The 27,865-nt window shown below is 52.5% G+C and overlaps 1 protein-coding gene across 1 annotated transcript in view; it reads left to right on the top strand.

Annotated features, from left to right (window-relative positions):
- Positions 1 to 6,091: 6,091 nt before the first annotated feature.
- ATP6V0D2 (ATPase H+ transporting V0 subunit d2) overlaps positions 6,092 to 27,865 on the top strand; it is a 31,906-nt gene continuing 10,132 nt past the window's right edge. The window contains exons 1-4 of the mRNA XM_079796478.1: positions 6,092 to 6,437; positions 15,009 to 15,180; positions 26,361 to 26,539; positions 27,543 to 27,622. Of these exons, the coding sequence (XP_079652604.1) occupies positions 6,308 to 6,437; positions 15,009 to 15,180; positions 26,361 to 26,539; positions 27,543 to 27,622 (561 nt within the window). The 5' untranslated portion in view covers positions 6,092 to 6,307. The remainder of the gene's footprint in view (positions 6,438 to 15,008; positions 15,181 to 26,360; positions 26,540 to 27,542; positions 27,623 to 27,865) is intronic.

The raw sequence follows: 27,865 nt of genomic DNA, 5'->3' as shown, positions 1-27,865 counted from the left end.
AATTAGCCAAAACCGGTTTGGCTCAGTGGATGGAGCGTCGGCCTGCGGACTGAAGGGTCCCGGGTTCGATTCTGGTCAAGGGCATGTACCTTGGTTGCGGGCACATCCCCAGTGGGGGGCGTGCAGGAGGCAGCTGATCGATGTTTCTCTCTCATCGATGTTTTCTGACTCTCTGTCCCTCTCCCTTCCTCTCTGTAAAAAATCAATAAAATATATTTTAAAAATAAAAAATAAATAATTAATGTGCCCTAGCCGGTTAGGCTCCGGGTATAGAGCGCCGGCCTGCGGACTGAAGGGTCCGGGTTGAATTCAGGTCAAGGGCACAGGCCCGGGTTGCCAGCTAGGTCCCCAGTAGGGGGCGTGCAGGGGACAGCCAATCAGATTCCCTCTCATCATTGATGTTTCTATTTCTCTCTTCCTGTCCCTTCCTCTCTGAAATCAATAAAAATATATTTTAAAAAGCTTTTTTAAAAAAATAATAATTAATGTTATAAATCAGAATTTCTTAAATAATGTTCCAAAGAATACTACTTCTTCAGGTTGTCAAGGCCTGAAGTGCCCGAGCAGAGGCAGCCACTGTCCAGTCAGGTGTTTGGAAAACACCGTTTCCAGGTTAGCCAAGGACTTCTCAGAGACTCCACTCGGTGATGCTCACTCTGTGTGCAAGGGGACCTACTTACTGCCTATTGCATCTCCCAAACCTGTTTGTTCACGGGCTTTTCACCCCCACCCGCCCCATTTCACAGAACATCTCGAGATGTGGTAAGTCTCTGTGAATCAAGGTGGTGGTGAAACCAGGCTGTGAAGTAACAGGTGAAAAGATGAAGTAATTTGCTTGCATTAGTGATGAGACCAACGATGTTTGGAGATGGGGAACAGCAGGGCTCCTGATGTCTTAAAAAGTCTCTTGACATAAGCAACTGGAAGCCCCGTTTAAACTCTGATGTGACATTTCCCAAATGAAAAATGTCCAGTTAAGATGAAGCAAACGACAATTGCTGTGATGTTGTGGTGACCTCTTGTGGCCCAAAACCAAAATGACCTTTTGAAAAATGAATGCTGGTACCATGAGCATCAAATATCTTGGAGCTTAAGTAACCTGTTCAATGTTCACCCAAATGGCTATCGGTGTTCTCTCTTCAGGTTGGTACCAGAGGACACCTCACCTCATATATTTCTGTAATGGTTGGATTTTTTCAAAAAGCATGCTTTGCTCAGTTGAGCAGAAAATAAAACAATAAAGACAGAACAAAATATAAAATACAGGAAGAAGTAATCATCTTGCTTGGTCGGGCAATTATTCATTTATCTGCAAGTCAGAATATAAAATTTGGGTAAAAGTGTTACCGGAAAGGGGACCAGGACGGAGCGGTCGGCCCCGAGCCGCTGGTAGTGTGTGGGTTCTTGAATTTGTATAGAAAAGATTTCACAATATGAGTCCAGGTGACAGTGAGCGCACATTTCTTAAAGCTGGGACAGGGAAACAAGGGAGGGCGTGGGACAGAAGACGCAGCCGGGGCCTAGGCAGGGCTGCTGCGGCTCAGAAAGGCTGAGGGAGAGGAGTGAGGCGAGGCACGCTGCTGTCAGAAAGGTCATTCAGGGCCCTTCTCTGGGACGTCAGACAGGCCGGGGTTAGCCCGGACCAGCTGCTACTGCCCATTGCTCCCCTTGTTGCAAGTCTCATGGGCCCCTGGAGTTTAGGAGGTGCACGCTTGAGGGGGAAGAAAAGGGGAGGAGAAAGGCAGGGGCGTGATCCAGGGTCCTTTGTTTTGAGCGTTTTAAAGGCTGGGAGTTTAGGGGTCTCAGTTGAGCAAAACATTAAACAATAAAGACACAACAAAATATAAAATACAGTAGAATATTCATCAGCTTTCCAGGTGCCCTTTCAAGGCTGCGGTCTCCACTGATGGCCAGCACCAGGGCAGGGTCAGATCATCGCAGCCTGCCCTGGCTTCGCCCACCTGGTTCTGCTGCTTTTCTGGGCCTGGAGCTGAAAGGCACCTGAGGCCTAGATGTTACCTCCGGGGAGGTGACCTTCTGTATCTGCTGGAAATTGTGCCGCCACTCTGGTTCAGCTGTCTGCCTGGTTTCCCCATCCACTTGCCAAGGAATTTTTCTACCTTCTTACCAGGCTGCCTCAAGAATACTAATTAATGACCTCAAGCTTATGAAATAAACAGTCATCCTAGGATTCTGAACTCTTTACCTGCTCTTTATAGCGATACCTGTGTAAATATTATGAGTGACGATTGATTCTTTCCTGATAGGATTAAGAACTGTTGCTGTTAGAGCAGGTTTTGTTTCCAGAAATGAAACAGGGTCACTGAAGAACAAGGAGACTTGTACTATCCCAGGCCCGGGTATAATTAATAGCATATAAAAGCAAAACTATTATTTTGTTCAAGTACAAAAGGTGAACCATCAGGGCAAACAGCACATGGCCAGTCACTGGCGGCTCAAGTTCACAGCCAGCACCTGAACTGCTCTGCCATCTCTTCAGGAAGAAGAAATTATTAAGGGACCCTTCAGACTGAATTCTCCCAGATCAGCAAGGTGCCGAGTCCCATCCTCACCTCAAACCTAAGCATCCTCCTGCCGAAGGCCCGGAAGCCGCGGTTCCCAGGACCATCACAGGCTCCCGGTCTGTGAGAAGCAAGGGAAAGCAGGTGTCCCCCCGCCCAGGTAACCAGAATTGGGGAGGGGAGGTACCCCAGGTTTGCCTGGAGCGCCAGCCGGAGCCACCCCTGCTTTCCGGTTTCCTCACTGAATCCACTAGGATCGGATCCGGCTGGGTTTCTTAAGCACGCACAGGAGTTGGTTCATGTGCTCTGACCCAGTTCTCTGGCGGAGCACTTCCCTTGGGCTGGTGGCGGAGGTGTGTTCTGTTCTGTCAGGAAAAGCTAAGTGCCGGAGAAGGTAAGGAAAGGTGACCTGGGCCCACCACCCAAGCCCTGCGGTGCTGAGCGAGACTGCTCCCGGCACCTGCTGCAGTGTGCCCCACCCTGCCTCCCGCCCCGTGGGGCTCACCCAGCCCCCGCACTGCAGATACTGGTCTTGTGGTCAGCAGTTCAGATAAGAGCAGAGCAAGGATGCTGAGCCAGGTACAGAAGGTCACCAGGATGGACAAGCCATTGTAGGGGGGACCTCGCCCCCAGGGTGACCTTTCCTCCCCTAGCATATGGCAGGTCATGCGGTTTGGACCCCTGACCTTCCCTCCCTAGAGATAACACCTAGGCCTCAGTTGTATGTCAGCTCCAGGCCCACAGAAGCAGCAACACCAGCCACGGCTGACGTCAGGACCAGCCGCATTGGACAGTGACCTCCAGCCCAGGTGCGGCCAATCAATCAGTGGAGACCACACCCTGCAAGGACACACGGGAAAGCTGCTGACTGTTCTACTGAGGTCTTCCCCGGGACGGTCCCTAACGTCCCCACCCTTAAAGCCCATAGGACGGAGGGCCCAGCGAGCTCTCCCTCCGGGGAGCACGCCCAGGCCTTCCCTTTTCCTTCCTCCCTCCCACTCTCCCTCCCCTTTCCTTCCTCCCCCCTTCCCCATCCCCAAGACCCCTTCCTTTACCTCTAGAACTTGTTTGCTAAGCCCATTTCTTCTAGAAATTACTTCTGCCTCTGTGGTTTACCTTACAGTCCGGGTCTTACTCTGAATGCTTTCCCAGCCAGAAGCCAAGTACCGAGGTTCCGAACCCAGTCTGGTCTGACCCCACCGGTCAGTCACCGGGGGCCTTCCTGCCGCCTACGAAGTCTTTCTCAAACGCCACAAGAAGGGCAGAGAAATGCCCATCTCAGGTCTGGGCAGAATTGTACACAGCGAGCCTGGAACCAAGACGACCCGAGTTACGTCAGAAGAACGTGCATATTTAAACGCAGAATTTAATGATGATTTTTATTTAAGAACATTATTGGTCACTTTCAGAGGATGCGAAGGCACCAACTCTTTTATCTGGAAAGTGGTGAGGAACAGAACTAATGACGCATTTATCCACCTTTCTTTTTTTCCTCATCCGAGAATATTTTTCCATTGATTTTTAGGGAGAGTGGATAGGAGGAAGGGAGGGAGGAGGAGGAGGGGAGAGAGAGAGAAACATCAGTTCGAGAGAGATATCAATTGGTTGCCTCCTGCACGTGCCCCAATAGGGGCCGGGATTGAACCTACAACCCAGGTAGTGCCTTTTATGGGGATCAAACTGGAGACCTTCCATGTGCTCTAACCACTGAGCACACTGGCCAGGGCCTGCCTTTCTTATTTGACTGTAAACTAGGGTAACCAAGAGTTGATGTTGAGAAGTTTTCTTTCTATACGTAGAAGTATCTCAGCTAATAAACGAAGAACGGTAAACTAAAGCATCAGCATTTTGTTCCCCCAATGAACCTGCATGGGGGGGTTGTCCTCACAGAGCTGACATTAAACATGTCAAAGCGAAGGCGGGACTTACACACACCGTGGGCAAGTATTCACAACGGATGGGAAGGGTTCTTGGAAAACAATCCAGCATAAAGGGGTCCCGCTTCCAGGTCTAACTACTACCTTATCCAAATTAGAGGCGACAGAGCAGTAAGTTAACTGACACCTCAAGACGGAATCAGCACATTCCAAACCGTGGGAAACGGGGGAACAATGACCCAGTCACTTCAACAGCAAGCAGGCGGGGGGGGGGGGGGGGGGGGAGGCGCCCATGCAAGGACGTGAAAGGACATATAAACCCAACATCACATCTGCAACCAAGCATAAAACAACAAAATTCATGTCGAAAAAGTTTGAACATTTAATATTATAAGGAATAACTTGATTGCAATAGAATTGTGATGACATTGTAGAAGAATCTTTATCTTTTAGAGATACCTACTGAAATGGTTATGGATAAAACAATAGGATATCTTGGCGTTACTTGACAATTATTCAGGGTGGGGAGGAGGAGGGCAAGGTCAAAGGTCAGGGGTTCGAAAACTATGACTCAGAGGCCAAGTGTGGCCACCCACCACCTGTTTTTATAAATAAAGTTTTATTGGAACACAGTCTCGCTCATTCATTTACCTGTGGCCGAGTGGACTGGTTGCTACAGAGACTGAGCCTTTCCAGAGAAAGCCTGCTGATGCCGCAAAGCTGACCCAATGCGGCCTGAGCGATGGTTACTGAAGCTGGGCGATGGATTTGTGGGGTTAGTCTGGTATTGTTTCCTTTTGTGTACGTCTGAAATGTCTCATAACAAAGAAATTTAAGACAAAAACTAACAAACAGGAAGAACTGGATTAGGATTCTTCAGTCTGCCTGCTCCCAATTCCCCATCAGGGCACAGGCCCAGGTTGCAGGCTCAAACCACAGTGTGGGGCGTGCAGGAGGCAGCCAATCAATGATTCTCTCTCATCATTGATGTTTCTACCTCCCCCTTCCTCTATCTAAAATCAATAAAAGCGTATTTAAAAATTAAAAAGAGGCCCTCTCTGCCCTGGCGGGGTGGCTCAGAGGTGAGAGTGCTAGCCTTGTCCCGGTTCCATTCCCTGTCACGGGGTCACGGGGTCAAGGGCACATACCTGGGTTGCAGGTTCCATTCCATTCCCGACCCCCCCCCCCCCCGGGGCAGGTGTGGAAGGCAACCAATCATTGTGTCTCTCTCAAACAGATGTTTCTTTCTCTCCCCCACCTCCCACTCGCTAAAAATCAATGGGAAAAATAAATATCCTCACTCTTTGGGTGAGGATTTTTTTTTAAAAAAAGGCCCTCGCCTGGCCGGTGTGGCTCAGTGGTTGGGTGTCGACCTATGAAGCAGGAGGTCACAGTTCAATTCCCATCGGGCACATGACCAGGTTGTGGGCTCGATCTCCAGTGGGGGACGTGCAGAAGGCAGCCCATCAATGATTCTCTCTCATCACTGATGTTTCTATCTTGCCCTTTCTAAAATCAATTTTCATAAAGGCCCTCTCCTCACATTGCTAGTCCTGAAGAAATTGAGGACAAATATCTTTACATTCCAAAGCTCCGCTGGGGGGAAGGATGTTTACAAAACATTCAGGTGTTTCCCCTTTCCTGGTAAAGCTGGGGCCCGCCCCGCCCCCTCACCCCCACCCCTCAGGGGGGCCTCCTGGGCTGATGGGTCATCAGCTTATTCACTGTTGCCATCAACACCACTGGCCTCAGCTCAAAGGCACTGACACCGGAGAAAACTGGTCACAAAGGCCCCGCTGTCCGGGCAGGCGCTTCCCGGTGACTCCTGTGCCGCCAGCCGTTCCCAGACCGAGAGGCTCCCAGACACTGCTCCCCCGAACCCACTGACCCGACCCTCGGACCGTCCCCATGCTGGGAAGCGCCGAGCTGAGCTTCAATGTGGACCACGGCTACCTGGAGGGGCTGGTGCGAGGCTGCAAGGCCGGCCTCCTGACCCAGCAGGACTACCTCAACCTGGTCCAGTGCGAGACCCTGGAGGGTGAGCTGATCCCGCCGGGAGGGGTGCGGGAAGGGCTGCCGCGGGCCGCCGGGGAGGGCGGGTCCGGGTCCCAGCCCCAGCCCAGAGCAGGTCTTCCTCCAGGGCCCGGACCTCAGGGCCCTGAGCTGGGCCCAGGAGGCAGTTCATCTCCGCGTTCAGGATCCTCGGCGTGAAGTTTGCCTTCCTTTCGTGTGCGCTTTGTCACCAGTGGGAAGGCAGTGTGTTCAGACGCTGGCGCAGGCCTGCGGTGTTGGAGATACCACGGTGCTCCCTGTTCAAACCCGGAGGGTCTGCCCCCTTCAGCCCGCTGCCCACTGCCTGGCAGAAGCACAATGTCACACGTCTTCAGGCACCTTGCTAACTGTACTTTGGAATCCTACCTGCTTTTAGTCCGCGTATCTATAGATGTTATTTGGATAAAGACATCCCCAAATTGCCCAGGGATCTATGGCAAACAACAAACAACAAAAAAGCTAAGAGCCTCAGCCTGGAGAATTGCACTCTCTCCCCAGTTTCCCAGCTTGTACTGACGGAGAGTGTCTCTGAAGCTTACAAATAGCCAGCGGCCTGCGGTGAGCCCTCGGGCGGGCGGGGGTGCAGGTGCCGGGGAGACCTGGGGCTCTCGTTTATAAAGTGCGATGGCCACGCCACTGGGTCCAGTTGTTTGGAGAAATAAATGAGGTGTATGTGGGAGAATGTTGCCAGAACCGGGAAACACTCTGCAAATGGAAATGATCTGTTTTGAAACCAGGGGACTGAGGTCTGGTCGACATGAAAAGCTGTACATGTTTATTGTAGACAACTCGGTGAGTTCAGAGATAAGTGTGCACCTGTGAAACCACCACCACCTCTGCCACAACCCGCCCCTCACCCCACACGCCCCCCCCCCCATCATCTTCATCATTAGTATCGCTATTATTGTGGGGGCTAACTACAGGCTCTGTGCTGTGCTGTAGATCCCCACAACATGCTCCTCTTGTGAAACCGAAACTTTCTGCCCTTTGACACCTCCCAGTCCCCCCTCTCCGGAGACTATCGCTAAGCTACAATATCTTCAAAACCGTATCAAATAAGTCACATGGTGCAGTATTTTTATTCTTAAAAACAGCTACTCACTCATTTTGAAACATGCTTATAAAATCAGTACTGGATGTGTCCATAAGAAGGTGCTTTAAAACTTCCAGATTATTCTAGAAAAAGCAAGAAATCTGTAAGGATCCAGACTGCAAAGCAGAAGGTGAAGGTGACTTTGCAGGCAACTGGGGGGGGAGGGTCGGGAGAGGGGGGCTGAGGGGCCTGAGGTCGGTCACTGTGGGTGGTCTGACCAGTCGGGTGGTGGAGGCCCAGCCATCCAGGAGCGATGCTCCATCTCCTTTCATGGCGATGGACACAGCCAGGAGAAGCTCCCAGATGCTAACTAATGCTGTTGGCTACAAAAATAAACATGATCCCAACTCCTAGTCACGTCAGCATGTTATATGAGGAGGTGGGGGACTGAGGAGTCTCCGATCAAAAATCTGCATAAATTGAGGTAGAAAAAAATTAATAGACCTGACAGAATGAGAGCTTCTGAGATAAGTCATTTGAATAAATTCTATTTAGTTTTCAGTCAAACTTTCAAATGGGCTAAGAAATGCAAATTTAAATTCAAATACAGAAATGTCTTCAGGTCTACGGCCATACCACCCTGAACGCGCCAGATCTCGTCTGATCGCGGAAGCTAAGCAGGGTCGGGCCTGGTTAGTACTTGGATGGGAGAAATGTCTTCAGGGTACACAACTAGGCATTGGCAGCGCACCAAGGAATGCCGAGAGGAACCGCCCGCGGCTCCCGCTGGGGGAGAAGGGAAGGCTGCAGACGGCAGACCTGAAGAGTGACTTTCTTAGTGAAGTGCACACGGCTGCACACGGCTGCACACGGCTGCACACGCAGAACGCTCATTGGTGGCGGGAAGGACCCGAAGTGATCCCGTAGAGCCGCACGTGCGGGCCTCTACGTCCTCCGCGGCTGCATGTGTCTCTTTCCTTCCTCCGAATAGTATATTTCCAACCATTTTTGCACAACTATGTTTGAATCCATGCCAATCGACTCTTTGCGGCGCCCAGGAATATCAATGTGACACGAAACTGGGTCATGAGTGCTGATAAGGTCAGTCTAAACACGATAAGGGGTTCACGTCCTGGGCTCGGAGCCGAGGACCAGAGGCCGTGACTAACCTGCCCCTCCTGCCGTCCTCAGGATGGAGGACAGGAGGTCTGCGTCCATAGTTCACTAGCATGTCTGCTCTGAGCTGGAGTTAGGATCCAAGACCAGGGCCCGCTTGCTCACAGCTCCATTGGACATAGCAACTGCCTGCCCGCCTGGTTGTGTCTCGCCTGTTGGTTGTAAGTAACGTGAATGGCAGTGCACCTGTTGCATCTGAGAGAACGCAGCCGCCTGCCCAGCCGCCCTATCGGATAGAAGTTAAGGACTTTGGGATTTGTTTGCTTTTGCATACAACATGCACATAAAATGATGGATACACAGGAGTGGGGGTACAGCATCACAAGAGTACTGTGTGCCGAAGCAGACACTTTCTAGAAAAGAAAAACTAACTTGGCAAAGATAAGTCCTCTAATCTTTAAAAAAAGAAGTGTCTGATATACACATATTGTTGTTTTTTATTGATTTCAGAGGAAGGGAGAGGGAGAGAGAGAAACATCAGTGATGAGAGAGAAACATCAGTTGGCTGCCTCCTGCACGCCCCCTATTGGGGATGGAGCCCACAACCCGGGCATATGCCCTGACTGGGAATCGCACCTTGACCTCCTGGTTCATGGGTCCAGGCTCAACCACTGAGCCACAGTGGCCAGGCCTCAGCATATTGTTTTCAAACCACTTGCAAGAAGCACATACGGTTTCCGGTGGTTCGGCAGAGAGGAAAGGAAGGTTGTCAGACAAGCCTTGGAGTCCTGGTGTTCATGTTTGTGCAGAACTGTGTGCGTGTGGTCAGAGCACTCATCTGTTCCAGGCTGCCCTGAGGGACGGAGCAGAGCCGCCTCGGGGCCTCTGACTCAGCCCCTGCAGCGGCAGGAGAGGGAAGCTGGGCCGGGTCTGCTCGGAGGCTGCGTTCTTTAGGAGAGACTTGAACCAACTAGTAACGGCGAAGGGGCGGGAATGACCGATCCCCTTGTTGGACATCTCTCTTCGCGGCCCGGGCCCTCCGCGCCTCCGCTGGCTCCATGGCACCGCTCCCGGAGGTCAGGGGCCTGGCCTGCCGTCCAAGGCCGGTGCCCGCGGCGGCTCCTCGGACTAAGCTGCGCAGGAGCCTCTCGCGGCTTTTCAGGCCGCGCTGCTGTTTTCATCCGATTGATTTTTAAATTATACGTAAGACTTGCAAACATCCTTTCCTCTTCAAAGAAGACAAGGTGGCACAATGAATGAAGGAGCTCTAGGATTTAGTAATAATAGTCTTTTCTAAAACAAACAGGTGTGGTGAGAGGAGGAGACCAGCCGTCACAGGACGCGGTCCTGTCCGGTTTGGAAGGGACTGAGAGGAGCAGGTTAAATCTCACTAACAGTGACGTCCCTCGAAGCGGCACGACCTTCATTCCTTCTCAGCGGTGCCTTCACATGGCAGTTAGTCAACAACCCCTGCCTAGTAAGCTCTTTCTCCTGCAGCCAAGGACGTGCAGACAGAAAAGGAATGGTCCCTGCCCTGGTGGGGTTGTTCGGTGAGAGCGTCCTCAGATAGGCCAAGGTTGTGGGTTCGATCCCTGGTCAGGGCACATACAAGAATCAACCAATGAATGCATAAACAAGTGGAACAACAAACCTCTCTCTCTCTCTCTCTCTCTCTCTCTCTCTCTCTCTCTCTCGTAGATAAATTAAAAAAAAAAAATTAAAAAGGTATAGTCCGTGCCCTAAAAAGGCTTTCATGCTAGAGAAGAAAATAAAACCCCTGAAATGCCGTCTCCCTGGCCTACGTCCGGTTTCCAGGGCGATCACAGATTTCTGAGGATGTTTTGTAGATTGAATCGTAAGAGTTCCCGGGGCTCCCCGAGGAACCTGAACAACAAGAATTAGTCTCTGCTAGACTCATGAATTCCTGAAATAATTCCTCCATTTCATGGTTACGGTTAGTGGTGTTTGAGATATGATTCCAAATGTGGGGGACGGTAGGTTGGAGAATGCCAATGCGCGGTGGGTGGGGCGGGGAGTTGAGCTGGGAGACGTTCTGGGCCCAGGAAAGTCACTGGATTACTGATAAGGAGAAATAAAGCGTGTGGGGGATGGAGCCAGCGCTCCGAGACTGGAATGCCTGGAGATAAGGCTGGAATTTAGGTGGAGAAGGTGGAGGGGCCTTGAGGGTCTGATTGCGGGGCTTTGAGATGCTGAAGGAGCGTCGAACACTTGCTGTGACACCAGGAGCGGGTTATTTCTCTGGCCTCCGCGTTTCCGCTCTGAGACGGGTTATTGTTAAGGTTAAGAGACAATGTCTGTTAAAACCGTCCGGTCTGTGAAGAGTCCATCAGGAGGTGGCCACAGTGCCGGGCGGCCGGGGTTCTGAACCACAGGTGGGAGGCTGGGACCCAGGCCATCACGGAAACGCAGGCGATGCGGGGCGGGCGGTGATACGCCAAAGAGGGCGACACTTCATCGCTGTAAGGGGACGGTAAAAGAGCGAACACGGGGAAGACGTGGCTTTTATAGACACTGATATACATATTAAAATCAGGGCAATTGTAAGACATGATGGTCAATTCCAATATTTTGGTTGGAAAAAATTCTGGTTTAGAGAGTAAAAACCACAGTCCTTAGCCAACTGAATCACATCACTTTGGTGTAGAGGCCACAAGTGAGAAGAAAAAGGAGCTAATATTATGGTGGCTTCTACACACTGGCTCCTCTCCGCCATCTGGTGAAATCCTCACCACACCCCCAAAGCCTGGGTTCCACACCCTCTTGTAGAGGAAGACACTGCCGAGGGCCGGGGACACAGGGCCTGCGCAGAGGGCACCCCGAACAGGTGCCCTGGAGGGGCTGCCGTGACCTCGCCCACCTGGCGAGCGGGTCTGCGTGCTTAGTGAGGCCCAGACAGGAAGCTGCCAGAAGACAGACAACAAACTCCGTTTCCTGAAGCTGATCTGCCCAGGGAATTAATAGATGACCACGCAGCCCTGGTCCTTGTCCCGTCTCAGTTGTGATCAGGCAATTCCTGACCCAGGGCCTGAGCCCGGAGACCCATTTTCCACTGTGACCCGTAACCTGCATGCCCCTGCACACGCCTGCACACATGTGTGCACACCTACACACGCCTGCACACGTCCGCACACCTATAAGCCCCTGCACATGCCTGCATGCACACGCACACGCACACACACCTCTGTGTCCCTTGCTCTGGTATTTGTTATGGAGCCTAATCGAGGCCTTTTTTCTATTGCTACAATCCGATTTAATTGACAGTGATCCCACAGGTTGGACATTTTCATGTTCTCATTTGTATAAAAAAGAAAAACCCCGCCTCTTGTTGCGCAGCTTCTCTGGGTGAAGAAGCCGTGAATTTCCAAGTGCGCTGCGCGTCCCTGGGCGCCGTCCCTGGGCGCCGTCCTCGGGCCGGGGGCTCTGGGGGCCATCACCAGATTCACTGGCAGAGGCTTTCACGCCCGCAGTTAAGGAGCCTGTTTATTTAAAAAAAAAAAAAGAGTTCCCTGAAAGAGAAGAATCCACACAGCAAAATAGGAAACTGAATCACAGGAAAATCTGAGAAAGAACAATGGACATTGACCTGAGACAGTTCCTGATCAGGTTACTATGATTCAAGACTAAAGAAGGAATTCTTTAGACATTCGGGCAAAAGTAAGTCATTTCCAGGAGAGACGGAATAAAACTGCCCTAACCCTTCGCCATATACCAGCAGGTGCCAGGAGAATGTCCAGAGTCCTGAGGAAAGGAAGTGTCCCCGGGCGTGGCCAAGTCATATTTAGAGTAGCGAGATCAGTAGCTATTCTAGTCTCCGGCGCTCAGGGTCCTTCCTGGAAGAACCTCTTGGCCATGAGAGAGAGCCAGCCCAGGCCTCGCACGGAAGACGCTCCTGTGAGGACTGCCAGCGAAGACACCGAACCACCTGAGGGTAAGAGCAGTGGCCGTACCGCTGTGAACGCTGGGCAGGTAGAAGGAAGAGCTGACAGAATCGGAAACTGGGACGAGGAGAGGAAGAGCGCACTGTGCTGACTGCCTCTTCTCCTGGTACGTGAGCAAGGAGTGCTTTCTAAAATTAAAGTGTACAGAAAGATTAAAAAAGAAGCCTGTCACTCCAAATCATGTCTCCACAGTGTCTGATTCCTCACGTACCTACTCGATGAGCACTTGGGGAAAGACGGAGCGGACCCATCGTGAACACTGTAACTCTGCGCGGAGGCATTGCGGTTATTGGTGGCCCATCGTGGCCCGGGCCGCCTGGGAGTCCTACGATGCTCTTAGCGTCTGCGTGCAAGTGTGCCTGGGCCATGGCACCCTCGAGCTCCGTGAGGCATTTAGTTTCAGGGTCTCCCTGGCGACCCGAACGTTTGCGAGTTGTTTTGCTTAAAAGAAACGTGTCACATGAGCAAATGTCAGGGTTTCTGCAGAAATGCCCTGTGTCCCTTCGTTGGCCAACAGTCCTCACACGGAGCATGCAAACTGTCAAATGATAGGAAGATCTGAAATAAAAGACAAACGAGACATGGCCCCCCAAAAAGTGTATTTTTAAATTAATTAAATAGGTAATTGAGCCAGTAAATTCTGCAGCCAAACAGCATTTCCGACGCATAACCTCCTCCAGATCCGAGGAGGGGCCCTGGCCACTGAACAGAATCGCTTGTTTAAGCGTCACTGCTGCCTCCCACTCGCCACCCCCACCAGCCACCCCCACCAGCTGCGCCCAGCAGCCGTGCCCACCAGCCACGCCCACCAGCTGCGCCCACCAGCCGTGCCCACCAGCTGCGCCCACCAGCCGTGCCCACCAGCCGTGCCCACCAGCCACCCCCACCAGCCACCCCCACCAGCCGCGCCCACCAGCCACACCCCCCATGGCTTCCTGTGTCCTCAGGAGAGCGGCGCCTGCCCAGCCCTGCCTGGAACACCTGCTCGCTCCCTGGCTCGTTTCTCACTCCCCTTCTCCCCGAAGCTCTGTCGACAGGGGCTGCGGTGGCCCGGCCGCTGGCACTGGCTCACGGCGCCCTTCCTCTCGCTCCTGCGGGCACCGAGGCGCCGGGGCGTGGCGGCCTCCAGGGCACGTTCCTCAGCCAGGGTCCTGGTGTCAGTCGCTGAGCCCTGATGGACCCTCTGTTTGTGGTGCCTCGTCCCCATCAGACTGCGTTTCCTGGGGGACGAGGAGTCCGTGTGGAGCGCACAGGAGCTATTTCATCAGCGCCGCGTGCAGTCCCCTGCGCCCCAGGATGCGACAGAAGCCCGGCCGCGGGCCAGACGGTGCCAAAGACGGTCTGGTCTTCAGACCCTAATAACACGTAAATCCGGGTGCGAGGCTGCGCTTAAGCCTGCAGCGCCTTGGGACGGGGCTGTGCTAGAAGTGTCCTCAGGGAACTGGAGATTCAGACGAGTGAGAGCAAGTGATTCTGCCGGGAATTCCGGCCGCGCAGGACAATGGGCAACCTGATTGAACGGGTTGGCAATAAAATACAGATTCTAAGCGGCTCTGGAGTCAGGTGAGCCTGGCTTAGAATTCCTTTATCACCTTGATCTTGAGCCAATTATTAACCTCTCTGAGCATCAGCCTTATCTGCAAACATCATTCCCACCTCCTAGGCTCGCCATTAAGTGAGCTAATACACGCCTAGTACATACTAAGCCCTCAGTCACTGGTAGCTACTGTGTCAATGTTGAAGGATCCGTTATAATGGGCAAATCGGGGGGAAGCTGGGGGCTCCTGGAGAGGGTGGGGTCAGCATTAGCAAAAGTAAGGAGGCTGGGAACACGACTTGTGAGGAGGAGCACAGTAAGTGGAATGTAATTCAATAGCCTGGCAGCCAAGAGCATTGATCAAAGGCTGCTGGCCTGGGCCTGGGGAAACGATTGATTTTAGGGTCAGAAGACCCTGGTTCGAGCTCTGCCCTTCCCCCCCCCCACCCCGTCTAACTGCGCCATTAGCCCCAGACTCGGGGTCCTCATATGTAACGAGGGTGCCTCCCGCACCGCTGGCCCCTGTCACTGAGGAACGGCTCTTTTCCACCACGTTGGGCTGGACCCCCAGTTCCTTCTCAACAGTTTGCCGAGAAGCTATTTCCGGCTCCGGGAAGCTCCTCACCATCTCTCACCCGGTGGTCGTTAATGTTCTCCGGCCGCGCTAAAAATCCTGGACTCCTAGGTCATTGAACATGTGGCTGTACCAGAATACCCATATCGATATTGAATTGTTGGTTGCTTTAGAGAAATCCACTTGTCTAAATCATACGTAGACCTCAGGCTGGGGTCTGTAAGGTAATAATAATTAACGTGCATCAGCGTAAAGCTTGCGTAAATTCAGTGACGGTTGTAAAGGCTGTTCATGTGTGTTCAAACGCTAACTGGCTGTGGGGTTTCGTTGGATTTCAGATCTGAAAGTTCACCTGCAGACCACTGATTACGGCAACTTCTTGGCTAATCAAACGAATCCTCTCACTGTTTCCAAAATCGACACGGAGATGAGGAAGAAGCTGTGCAGGGAGTTTGAGTATTTCCGGAATCACTCCCTGGAGCCGCTGAGCACCTTCTTCACCTACATGACGTGAGTGGCAGCGGGGAGCCTGCGGGCCCTGGCGCACGGGCGGGGGTTCTAGGCCTTTCCTGTGGCTCTCACGTTCGGATGCATGCCAGCCTCAGCCACTGAGGAGCTCAGGGCCGCACCCCACTGTGAGAAAACAGACCTCACGTATTAACTTGTGATTGCGGTGGTGGCCTCCGGAGAAAGCTTGCTTTCCATTTTCTCTTTCCAAACGCCCGGTGGAGCTGGTGGTGAAAGGGTCTGTGCTGTGGGGACTGGCGGTGACACCATGTGACATTTGTGAGTCACTTGTGGTGGCGCTGAAACATCACAGATTGTTCTTGAGGCCACAGCTGGCCTTCCAGGGCCCCTCACAATGGATAAGGCGCCCCAGCGCAGTCAGGAGTGTCTGTGTTTGCCCTCTCTGTCGCCAGTGGTCCCAGTCTTTCAATGCAGAGGCCCTTCACTCTAAAAAATGCTGAGCCCGGTCGGTGTGGCTCAGTGCTTGAGCATCAACCTATGAACCAGGTCACAGTTGGGTTCCCGGTCAGGGCACATGCCCGGATTTCAGGCTCAATCCCCAGTAGGGAGTGTGCAGGAGGCAGCTGATCAATGATTCTCTCTCATCATTGATGTTTCTCTCTCTCCCTCTCCCCTCCTCTCTGAAATCAATAAAAATATATTTTAAACAAAATTATATATCTTATATAATAAAAGGGTAATTTGCAAATTGATCCTAATAGTGGAATGACCAGGAACAACTGGCCACTATGATGCACACTGACTACCAGGAGGCAGATGATCAATGCAGGAGCTGCCCCCTGGTGGTCAGTGTGCTCCCACAGGGGGAACTCCACTCAGCCACAAGCCTGGCTGATGGCTGCAAACACAGCAGCAGTGGCAGGAGCCTCTCCCACCTCCTTGGCAGGGCTAAGGATGTCCAACTGTGGCTTGTGAACTGGCAGGTGAACATCCCCCAAGGACTTCCGGACTGTGAGGGACTCCCTGAGTGCACGAATTTTCATGCACCAGGCCTCTAGTATTTAAATATAAGGCCAGGTGCACGAAATTTGTGCAGGGGAGGGGGGCTCTCAGCCCGGCCTGCACCCTCTCCAATCCAGGACCCCTCAGGGGATGTCCAACTGCCGGTTTCAGCCCAATGCCTGTGGGATCGGGCCTAAACCAGCAGTTGTGGGATGGGGCCTAAACTGGCAGTCGGACATCCCTCTTGCAATCTGGGACCCCTGGCTCCTAACCGCTTACCTGCCTGCCTACCTTCTAGCCCCTAACTGTCTCTGCCTCGGCCCCTGCACCCAGGACCCAGGCTTCCCTCCCTCTGGCTGGCCGCAGGCACTGGGACGTGGGGGGGGGGGGTGTCTCTCAGCCTGGCCTGCCCCCCCTCACAGTCCAGGAGCCCTCAGGGGATGTCCTACTGATGGCCTCGGGGAGCGGGCCTAAGCCACAGTCTGGCCTCCCTCTGTGGGAGATGACCAGGCTGATCAGGGGAAGGTGCACCCCCATCACCCCAGCCACTGCTGCTGCCTCTGACCTCCCTCTGGAGGAGGCGACCAGGCTGGTCAGGGGAAGGCACCGCCCCCATCACCCCTCTGCTGCTGCCACTGCTGGCCTCCTTGGTGACCTGCCATTGGCCCTTGCAGCCGTCATGGCTGCCTGCCTTTGGCCCTCACAGTCACTGTGGCTTTGTCCAGACGGACATCTGGAAGACGTCCGGCCTAATTAGCATATTACCCTTTTATTTATATATATATATATATATATACATATATATTAGCCCTAGCCAGTTTGGCTCAGTGGATAAAGCGTCGGCCTGCAGTCAAGGCCACATGCCTGGGTTGTGGGCTCAATTCCCAGTAGGGGGTGTGCAGGAGGCAGTGGATTAAAGATTCTCTCTCATCACTGATGTTTCTATCTCTCTCTCCCTTTCCCTTCCTCTTTGAAATCAATAAAAATATGTTAAAATTTAAAAAATATTTTTTAAATAAATAAAATTTTAAAAAATGTTGATCTTGTACACCATAGTAAATGGTGCTTTTATTAATCCAGTTAATAAATTGTATCCAGTACTCAAAACTTTGGTCCCCTCCAGCAGGCCAAGGTCGGCAGCAGCTGGACTGTGTTGCGTTTTGCAATGTAGACGCCCTTACAACGTTATGAATACGAGGCCAGGCCCTAGACTGGCTCAGAAAGGCATAAAATGAAAATGTCCCTCTGTTCCTCCTGTCCCCCTTCCCCACTCAGCTCCTCCCGCCAAGAGTGACCACTTCTCATTTTCTTAAGCACTTTTCCAGGAAAACGTTTACATTTGTATATTTATGCTGACACACACTCAGCCCGCCCGCCCCGCATTCCAGATGCATGCAGTGCAATCACATGCCTCTGCACTTCCCCCACCTAACGTTCCTCACAACGACCCTGCCAGCGCCATTCTTCTGTGGTAACTGCACAGGATTCCGTGTTTGGTGTGTATCATGACTCAACTGACCAGTCATCTAGTCACAAATAGTTTATTACTGTGTCCTTGAATTCCTTTCCAAGCTAAATTTCTGCCAGTGGAAGTAGTGAATCAAAGGAATGGCTTCTTTTTTGTTTAAATTTGCTAAGTTGTACTCAACAAAAGTAGCCTCCATTGGGGCTCCCTACGCAGTGCATGGGGAAGCCTGTGACTTACACTGTTACCAACACTGGACATTATCTTTTTTTAAAGATCTTTTTATTGATTTTTAGAGAGAGGGAAAAGGAAAGAGAGAGAGCAACATCGCTATGAGAAGCACAACATCCATCAGCTGCCTCCTGCACGCGCCTCCCGGGGATCAGGCCCAAAACCTGGGCTCATGCCCTGACCCAGAATCCAACTGGCAACCTTCTGGTGCACAGGACGATGCCCAGCCGGCTGAGCCACACCAGCCAGGACTCGCACATTCTCAATTAATTGCCCATCTAATCGGTTTAAAAATTGTATCTCTTTGCTTTAATTTGTATCTCTTAGCAAAACTGAGCATCATTTCAATTTATTAGTTATCTGTATTTGCTACCTGACCATTTTTTGTGGGAATATTCAGCATTTTTTGGTTGACATGTAAGGGGTCCTTGTAAGTGAAGAAAGTTAACCCTTCATCATATATGTTCCAAAGTTATTTCCTCAGTTTGATAGAATTTAACTTTTATACCTTTTTGCTGTAGAAAATTGAATATTTTTAATTAGCTATAACCATCATTCTTTCATCTCTTGACTCCTGATTATTGTATCCTGCATAGGAAGGCCTTCCCCACTCTAAATTCATTAATCCACGTGTCTCTTCTTCCACTCACGTATTGTTGATGCTTCATTCTTTACGTCTAAGACTTTGGCTCATCTGGAATGTGCTTTGGTGGAAGGAACGAGACCTGGGCTGCAGTTACGTTCCCCCCAGAAGCTATGCAGCTGTCTGCTGTTTCTGTGAATAAGTGAGAAGACGTGACCGCAGTCCGAGGAAGCAGCAGGGGCGGGCATGTCCCATGTGGTCCGGGCCGGGTCCCTGGTCTGTGCCGTGGGCCCTCCCATCAGCGCTGGGCCAGGACGTGACTCACGGGAGACACAGCCGCCGGCCTTTCAGGGAATCCACAACAGACAGTGACTGGGGATAAAGACTAGGTATGGGGTGGGTCTGACTCGGGGTCTTTGGAGGACGCCGCAGGTGGACGGAGCTGGGGACCAGAGAAGTCTGAGCGTCTGGGCTGAAGCCTCGAGTGCGATGCGTGATGGGTCCGTCTGGCTGCAAACAGGGAGGGCGACACGGCGGAGGGAGGCTGGAGAAGCAAATGCAGGCCAGCTTAAGGGCAGCCCCAACGGCGGCGAAGGCAGCTGGGCTGTATCACCTCAGAGGGTGTCTTCATGCGTGCGTGTCTGGGTGTGGGTATCTGCCAGGCCTTCCTTAAATGTGGCAGTCCAAGCAGAAACCCACCTGTAAAGGGGCGGAAGCAGAGGCCAGGCGTGCTCTCAGGACTCTCCCTGCCGTGCCGGTGAGCGGACGGTGCTGGACTCCGTCAGGCCAGACTCCCTGGCCATCACCACGTCGCCTGCAGTGCCTCCCACAGACACGGCATGGGTCCTTACGGAGATGTCGAAAGTCCTGAGCGGTGCGACAAGATGGCCCTGGCCACGTGGGAGGAGAAATGATGAAGTCCTGGCATTGCCTGGACATGACTGTACGCCGGGCCCTGCGTGTGCTCTGCCCAGTGTCTTACTGAACCCTCCTGACCAGTCTTTCTTGGTTCTTATTGCCTTTTTAAGGATGAAGAAACTAAAACCTACATGCGGTAACTTGCTGGGACCACAGATCGAACAAGGGGAGGCGTCCTGGTCTGAAATAACTGTGAACACTGGGCTTTGTAAAATCAGTTTGCTCAGACGTTGGATGAATTCCGAAAATCTGACCTGAGGTCTAATTTTAACCGAGTCAGGAAGCCGCCACGTTTTGTACGTTTTGAGTTGAGGGACAGGTCTCACATGACAGAAATTTGCCCCAGCCCGGCCAGTGTGGCTCAGTGGTTGAGTATCTACCTGTGAACCAGGTCACAGTTCGATTCCCAGTCAGGGCACATGCCCAGGTTGCAGGCTTGATCCCAGTAGGGAACGTGCAGGAGGCAGCTGATCGATGATTCTCTCTCATCATTGATGTTTTTATCTCTCTCTCTCCATCTCTCTGAAATAAATTTTTTTTAAAAAAAGGATGCATTACAAGTCCAAGAATTAAAGAATAAGAATAAGAATAAGAATATGAATAAGAGAAGAAGAAGAAGAAGAAGAAGAAGAAGAAGAAGAAGAAGAAGAAGAAGAAGAAGAAGAAGAAGAAGGGCCAAGACCGGTTTGGCTCAGTGGATAGAGCGTCACCCTGTGGACTGAAAGGTCCCAGGTTCGATTCTGGTCAAGGGCGTGTACCTTGGTTGCGGGCACATCCCCAGTAGGAGGTGTGCTGAAGGCAGCTGATCGATGTTTCTAGCTCTCTATCCCTCCCCCTTCCTCTCTGTAAAAAAATCAATAAAATGTATTTTTTTAAAAAAGCAAAGAATAAGAAGAAGGAGAAGAAAAGGAAGGAGAAGAAGAAGAGGAAGAGGAAGAGGAAGAAGAAGAAGAAGAAGAAGAAGAAGAAGAAGAAGAAGAAGAAGAAGAAGAAGAAGAAAGAAGAGGAGGAGGAGGAGGAGGAGGAGGAGGAGGAGGAGGAGCAAGAACAAGAAGAAATTTGCCCCAAATATTTGAGGAAATGCTGTCCCTGGAATGGCAGGTTGCTCCATCAATGGTGATGATCGCATGATTCATTGTTTCCTAATTTTAGAACCTCAAACATGGAAGGAGCCTTGGTGTTGAATAAGCGAGCATCATCATTTCACAACAAACCCCCATGTTGATCTAGTTAAAATACAGTTTTAAAAAAATTACTTAAATTTCCAAATATTTCCAGCTATAAGTGATGTTTTAAAACTGTCCATAAGAATACAGGTGGTCCAACCCTGGGTAGAGGTCACTGCAAAACTGGAAGTGGGCGGGTAGTTTGGGCAGGGTTAGCATCCCGCTGGTGCTGTTGGCAATGGACAGGCTTTAATGTGGGAATCTCATTCCTTCTGACAGCCGAGGGGACGGGAGAGAGCAAGTCTGAAGAGCGATCTCCCTCGCCCCGCCTGGATGCTCTCTCTCTGTGTCCCTGTCCGGAATCAGTCGGCAGTACGGCCACCGGGCATTTGTGGAATCCAGTTCACTCCTGTAATCAGCAGCACGTTACAGAGCTAGAAACCACCCCCCGCCCCCGAGCCCCCCAGACAACTCAGAATTTCATATTCTATGCGGCCCTGGTGTGCTGGCGATTTCTTAGCCAATACGTTAGGGGTAAAACCAGAGGCCAGTCCCGCAGAGAGTATGCTGCTGTGTCGGAGGGTTTAGGAGTTGGTTTGATGTCGTGGGTGTGGAAGAGTGCAGGTTGCCGTCTCTACAGCAGTTCCCTGGGTGGGTTACAAGATCTTTCCTTTGCTCATGGTCATCACCTTTCTGGTTAGTCATCAACCGACCACCAGGGGGCATGAATGGTCCCAGTAACCCCTTCTCCAAAGGACTGCACTCCCTCAACTGTCCCAGGAGAGATTGGAGGCCTCCTGGACTCTGCTGCTGAGCCAGATAGCCCCTCGTTTTATCTTATCTTGTTGGCTTTATCTTTTTCATTAATTTTTTTAAATATATTTTTTATTGATTTTAGAGAGGAAAGGAGAGGGACAGAGAGATAAGCATCAATGATGAGAGGAATCACTGATCAGTTGCCTCCCGCACACCCCACACGGGATCAAGCCCACAACCCAGGCATGTGCCCTGCCGGGGAATCGAACTGAGACCTCCTGGTTCATAGGTCAACACTCAACCCCCGAGCCATGCCGGCTGGGCTGTTGGCTTTATCTTTCTAATGGAAAAGAAGAACGTGTACTTTTTAAGAGTTTTTTTAATGTATTGGGGTGACATTGGTTAATAAAATTACATAGCGTGCAGGTGTACAATTCTATAACACATCATCTGCATGTTGTATTGTGTGTTCACCACCCCAGTCAGGTCTCCTTCCATCGCCATTTATCCCCCTTTTATCTTCTTCTACTGCCCCCCACGCCCCTTCCCTCTGGTGATCACCATGCTGTTGTCTGTGTCTATGTTTTGTTTTAACTTATGTAGTGCTCATTGATTTTTAGAGAGAGTGGGAGGGAGGAAGAAGTGGAAAGACAGAGAAACATTGACGTGAGAGATATATCATGAATGCACCCTGAATGCACCTGACCAGGGCTGGGGATTGAACCTGCAACCCTGCGGTGCGAGAGCCGACGCTCTAACCACAGAGCCACACCGGCCAGCGCTATTAAATTTATTTATTTTTATTTTTAAATATATTTTTATTGACTTCAGAGAGGAAGGGAGGGAGAGAGAGATAGAAACATCAATGATGGAGAGAATTATTGATTGGGTGCCTCCTGCACGCCCCTATGGGGGATCGAGCCCGAAACCAGGGCATGTGCCCTGAACCAGAATCCAACTGTGACCTCCTAGTTCATAGTTCGATGCTCAACTGTTGAGCCATGCTGGTCAGGCTATTAAATTTATTTGATGTCCACAACAGCACAACAGCCCTACCAGCTGGCACTAATATTACTGGCATTTTAGAAATAAGGAAACAGATAAGGACTGTACTTCAGTACCCGTTTCCCAAAGACCAGAGACCAGAGGTTAGGGTTAGAGTTAGGCACTCATAAATTTGTTGCATATCTTTCCAATTTTTTTATAAAAAATAGAAATATGTGTGTGTGAACAAACAAATACAAATATGTGTATATATACAATTATACATACACTAGGGGCCCAGTGCACGGACTCATGCACCTTGGAAGGAACTGTGGGCTGTGAGGCTGCGGTGGGCACTGGGGCGGGTCTCGGTTCCTCCTCGGTGCCCCCGCCCGGCCCCTCCTGCCGCGGCCCCCAGGCCCCTGTCTGTCGGCAGCCCCGGTCCTGCTGCCGCCGCTCCCATGTACCCACGGTGCCGGCCCCACTGGCACCTGCTGAAGCGCAGAGAGATTGGGGCTGGTGCCGGCAGCCGGGGCAAGCGGCGGGCTCCAATGCTGGCAGCGGGTGCAAGCAGGGCCAGTGCCGGCAGCAGGTGCGAGCACCAGGCGGGACTGCGGCATGTGGGAGCAAAGAATTTTCAGTAACCACCAGAGGCTCACCCCGATGACAGCGACCAGCGCCCCCTCCTTGGTCTGGTGCCCTCGCTCACCTGCTCCACCATCCCACCGCGGCTGATGCCTGCCATATTCCGCACGTAACCCCTGGTGGTCAGCGCACGCCATAGCGACCGGTTGTTCAGTTGTTTTGCTGTTCGATGTATTTGCATATTAGGGTTTTATATTTATAGATTGTAGGTTTCATTAATTTTTTAGAACAGGGAGACTGTATTATATGTATTACATAATTCAGTTTGTCTTTTTCGTGTAATCTATGAAGAATTTTCTATGTAGATTATACAGAGCTATCTTATGCAAGGCATACATTGTGTTCCCCTGTGTGCGTGTGCCATCACGTGTTTAACCGTTCTGCCTTTGCCCAGCCAGGTGGTTTCACTTCTTTGCTGTTTCATGTAATGCTGCAACAGACTTCATTGTACATATATGGGGCTTTCTCATATATGTACCTCAGAGTTGCCAGAACTTCTTTGGGGTGGGTTCCCAGAAGTGAAATTGCTTTGTCGACGGATATGCGATTTTTGATTTTGATAGATGCCTGCACGTTGCTCTCCATTCCTGTCTCTCTCCTGTCCGCTCTCCTGGCCGTAAGACATGCGGTTCTCTCAAACCTGTCACCATTGGTGTCTTGGGTGGAGCAGGGGAGAGCTGCCCCCTCTGCTCTCGACGGGGCGCAGAGCAGGTGACGGTCAGCACTCCACGCTCACCCCTCTGACTGGCACGGAGAATCGCTTGTTGGTGTTTCCTATGAGTCACCTAACGCTCACAAACGTGGCCAGGAAAGGGCCACTTGGAGCAATCTCCTCGATGGAAACGGGTAGAAAAGGCAAGGATGAGGCAGCGATGACCCGGAAAGGGGACGGGGCAGGTGCCAGGTAGCAGTCAGCTCCTTCACTTCTCTTGCCCAGCGGGCATCAGCGTTGACCTGACAGTGTGACCGATTGAGAAGCACCATCGCGCTCGTGTGCAGGCCTCTGGGAGGCCACAAACAGGTACTGGACAAAGGCCCGTCTTCAAGGAGATTAGAGCTAGTGCGGGCAGTAGGCGTTCGCTCCAAACGACGGTATTTGAGGTGCTGTGTGAAGTGACGTGCCCAGAAGCACGGGCTGCACAGCCGTGGATCAGTGCTTGCCTCCTCAGATATGTAATTGTGAGTGGGGGAGCTAACTCGCCTCTTGTTCACCATTGTCAATGCCAATATATACCGAAGATTAATTTCACCCTCGGATAAATAGAAATGGAAAGTGCAGAGAGAGAAAAGTCACTTCTAGCTGGAGACACTTTGAAAGCTTAATGAGAAATGTGGCTCCTGAGTGTGGTCTGGGAGGCGGGGAGGGTCCGCGTCTCGCGTGGGGGAAGGGGAGCCAGCGTCTCCTGAGAAAGCAGGGCAGAGGCTGGTGCGGAAAAGGGCGGGCTTGGGGGCACGTTTCACCTGAACGCCGCTGGGAGCAGGACTGCAGGGAGTCTGAGGTGCGAGGGGAAGGTTCCCTAGCCGTTTCAGAGCCACCAGGATTGGAGGGGTGCTCCCAGGATTGGGGGGGTGCTCCCAGGATTGGGGGGTGCTCCCAGGATTGGGGGGAGTGCTCCTAGGAGTTTGGGGGAATGCTCCTAGGATTGGGGGGAGTGCTCTCAGGAGTTTGGGGTGAATGATGCTCAGCACTCTTGTTCTAAATATGCTGTTACTTCTGAGGAATTTTTCAATGTTTTCTTTTGCTAGAAGACAAAAAATGAGTGTAAGAGCAAAATGAATGGCTTTCTATTATTGTTTTAATTTTCACTTTTCTCTATTTAAAAAGGGGAAGTTCAGGGAAGTAAGAAATGTTACCCAAAATGTCAAATTTCAGGAGGGAGCAGAATATTTCTGAGGAGATTCGTTTTTTTCTTTTTTAAGATTTTTAAAAATTGATTTTTAAAGATAGAGAGGAAGTGAGAAGGAGAAACATCAATGTGAGTGAGAATCATTGATCTGCTGCCTCCTGCACATTCCCTACCAGGGATAGAGCCCACAACCTGGCCACATGCCCTGACTGGGCATCAAACCTGCAACCTTGCGGTGCACGGTCGACATCCAAGCAACTGAGCCACGCCAGCCAGGGCTGTGGGGAGACCCAGCGCTCATCAGGCTAGTTAGCACACCTGACCCAAAGGCGGCCTGTCCCGGGCGAGCTGTGGACCTGGCGTTGGATTGAACGAACTGGGACAAAAAGACACGTTTGCAATGTCGTCGAGGAGAGCTCGGCCCTCCTGTCCGGGTCCCGAGGAGGACCCGTGGGGCCTGTTGTGGGTAGATTGGCACATTTTATAGGAGAAGTTCACTGGTAATGAATTACTTAACGCGGACCAAACGTACTTCACACACCCAGTCCTTCCCATGAAAGATGGCTCCTGATTCTGCATGTATGTCCCTGTCCCTGTATGTACTTCCCACATGGACAGTGTGACCTGGCAGACGGCACATTGTCCTGGTCGCCTGGCACCGAATTTTCGCCGAGAACGCGGTTGCGTGTTGCAGAGCCAGCCTCTCAGGTGGTGGGAACCCTATAGCTCAGTCCTGCGGGGGGGGGGGGGGGGGGAGGGGGCGTGGCGCAGTGGGGAGACACGGTGCCTTACGGGATGGTCTGCTGTGGCCACGGAGTTTGCCAGCTGCTGGCTGTCCAGTCCCCCCCTAAGGGACGCCCAGCCCGGCCTGAGGCCTCCGGGTGACACAGGGGCAGGCCTTTCAGATGTAAAAGCAAGTGTCATGGATGACGACTAGCTAACCAGCAGTGTTTCAAGTTTAATGAATACATTCCCCAAAAGATAACACGAAGCCTTGACCACACGAGGGTAACTCTAGGGCTACAAGATGCAAAGCAGGATGGCGACAGATTCGTAAAATGGGCATCAGTCAGACTTTGAGCGAATGTTGCAACAGGTAACATGGTTTATGGTCTGTGGGCGTTCCAGTCTTCACGCCACTCCCAGATCGATAACTCTCATCTGCTGAGAGCAGCAGGTGAATTTAGAAAAGGTTCCACTGACTATACTCAGGGCAGAACTACAGAGACGCAGAGATCTTGGGCTCAGCGGAGGGCATCACAGGGCAGGTTCTCCCAGGAGCGACGGTGTGGCTGGTCGTCTCCGCTCCTTTCCCCCACAGTCCCCTTCACAGGAGACGTCTTGCTGTGGGACTGTGGGACCCTCCTTAGCTAAAGCCACTCCCCAGGGCTTTCCCGTGTGCGTGTGTGTGTGTGTGTGTGTGTGTGTGTGTGTGTGTGAGTCCCGTGCCCTCCCAGGTGCGGAGACGCCCCTCCAGATGAGAGGCCGCGGGCTCGGAGCCCATGCGCCTGTCCAGTCCCAGGGCCCGGCTCCGCCGCGGGACAGCTCGGGGCCACGCACTTTCCCCAGGACCGTGGGCGCGTCTGGCTGGGGGCGTGTTCCCCGAAGGCCCTGCCTTCCTCCAGGTGCGGCTACATGATCGACAACGTGATTCTGCTGCTGAGCGGCGCGCTGCAGAAGAAGTCCGTGCGGGACCTGCTGGGGCGGTGCCACCCGCTGGGCCGCTTCTCGGAGATGGAGGCTGTCAACATCGCGGAGACGCCCTCCGACCTCTTCCACGCGGTCCTGGTGGAGACGCCCTTAGGTACGAGCGTGGGTGCGGCGCTCGCTGCCGTGTGCGGCGCTGCCTTTGGGAAGCGTGCCCCACGTCCCCGCGCTCCCGTGAGCACAGCGCAGTGGAGAGGGGCTAGGAGTGGAGGGACCGAGGAGGTCCAGCCCAGCCCGCCTGCCTCAGCTCAGACAGGGAGCACCTGCGGGCACCTCGGGCATCGGCGCCGGGAGGGAGCGCTCATCTCCAACGCCCCCGCACTGTGCCCGACCCAGCAAATGCGTGACAGACCTCGCCCCTTGTCAAGCCACCCCTTTCCAGGGTGCGGTTAGAATCAGCGCCTTCCCTTCCCTTTCACCCTCGGTCCGCACAGGCTCCGGAGGGAGCGGGTGTTGGGCGCCCAGGGGTGTCCGCCGGCCCTGACGGCACGGAGATGCCACGGGCCGCTGCGCACGCGTGCTTGTGAGGAAGTCTGCACAGTAGCGATGCCCTTTGATCGTTTGTCAAAATACTCGCCATTTTGGACAAAAGTTTTAGAGAAAAATAAATGTGTCGTCAAGTGCCCAGTGCTATGGGGCAGGTCCCAGGGGGGCAGGGGGTCTGGCACCGACGCCGTGAGCGTGACGCGGGCTCAGCCTGTCCCCCAGGCACGTGGGCAGTTCGGTTCCTCTCCGTCCCCCACTGTAGAGTTTCAAAAACGAAATAAGACATAAATAAGCACAACTCCGTGCTCCGCATAAAGTAAGGGCATGAAAGGTAAGTATTACCATTGGGTGGCAGGAGACTGCGGACGTGAGTCTGGACGTGGGCGCTGCCCACGCGGGGCACTGGCTAAGTCAGTGAGCCGCGTGCCACGCAGGCGCCGCCGTAAATGCTTAAGGAGGGGTCTCGGTCGGTGCCCCGTGGCGGTCGGCGTGACGCGCCCGCGGATTGAAACCCGTGTCCTCCTCGTGAGCACAGGCCGTGCGTGCAGGAGACACTCTGTCCGCGCGCAGTCCTGCTGGTCATTAACTCATCCTCCGATGACTTCTGTTCCCAGCACCATTCTTCCAAGACTGCATGTCTGAAAACACACTCGATGAGCTGAACATCGAAGTTCTGCGCAATAAGCTGTACAAGGTAACTGCGGTCTCTATTGCACAATCCATCCTAACCAGGGCTCTCCATTAGACGCGATGCCCACGCCCCCCGTGCACAGCGAGGCGAGGCCTGTGTGGAGCATGCGTGTCAGCTCCCGGGCAGGAGGTGGCTGAGGGGAGGTCGCAGCCCATGCTCTGTGTCCCCAGGCCTTCCTGGAGCGTAAAGTGGCGATGGGCAGGCGGCCCCGGAGTCAACCAGCATTTACAGGCGCCTCTGTCAGGC

The sequence above is a fragment of the Cnephaeus nilssonii genome, assembly GCF_951640355.1.
Source record: "Cnephaeus nilssonii genome assembly, chromosome: 18".
NCBI lineage: Eukaryota > Metazoa > Chordata > Mammalia > Chiroptera > Vespertilionidae > Cnephaeus > Cnephaeus nilssonii.
The sequence above is the reverse complement of the archived record's forward strand: the minus strand, read 5'-3'. Positions and strand labels throughout refer to the sequence as shown.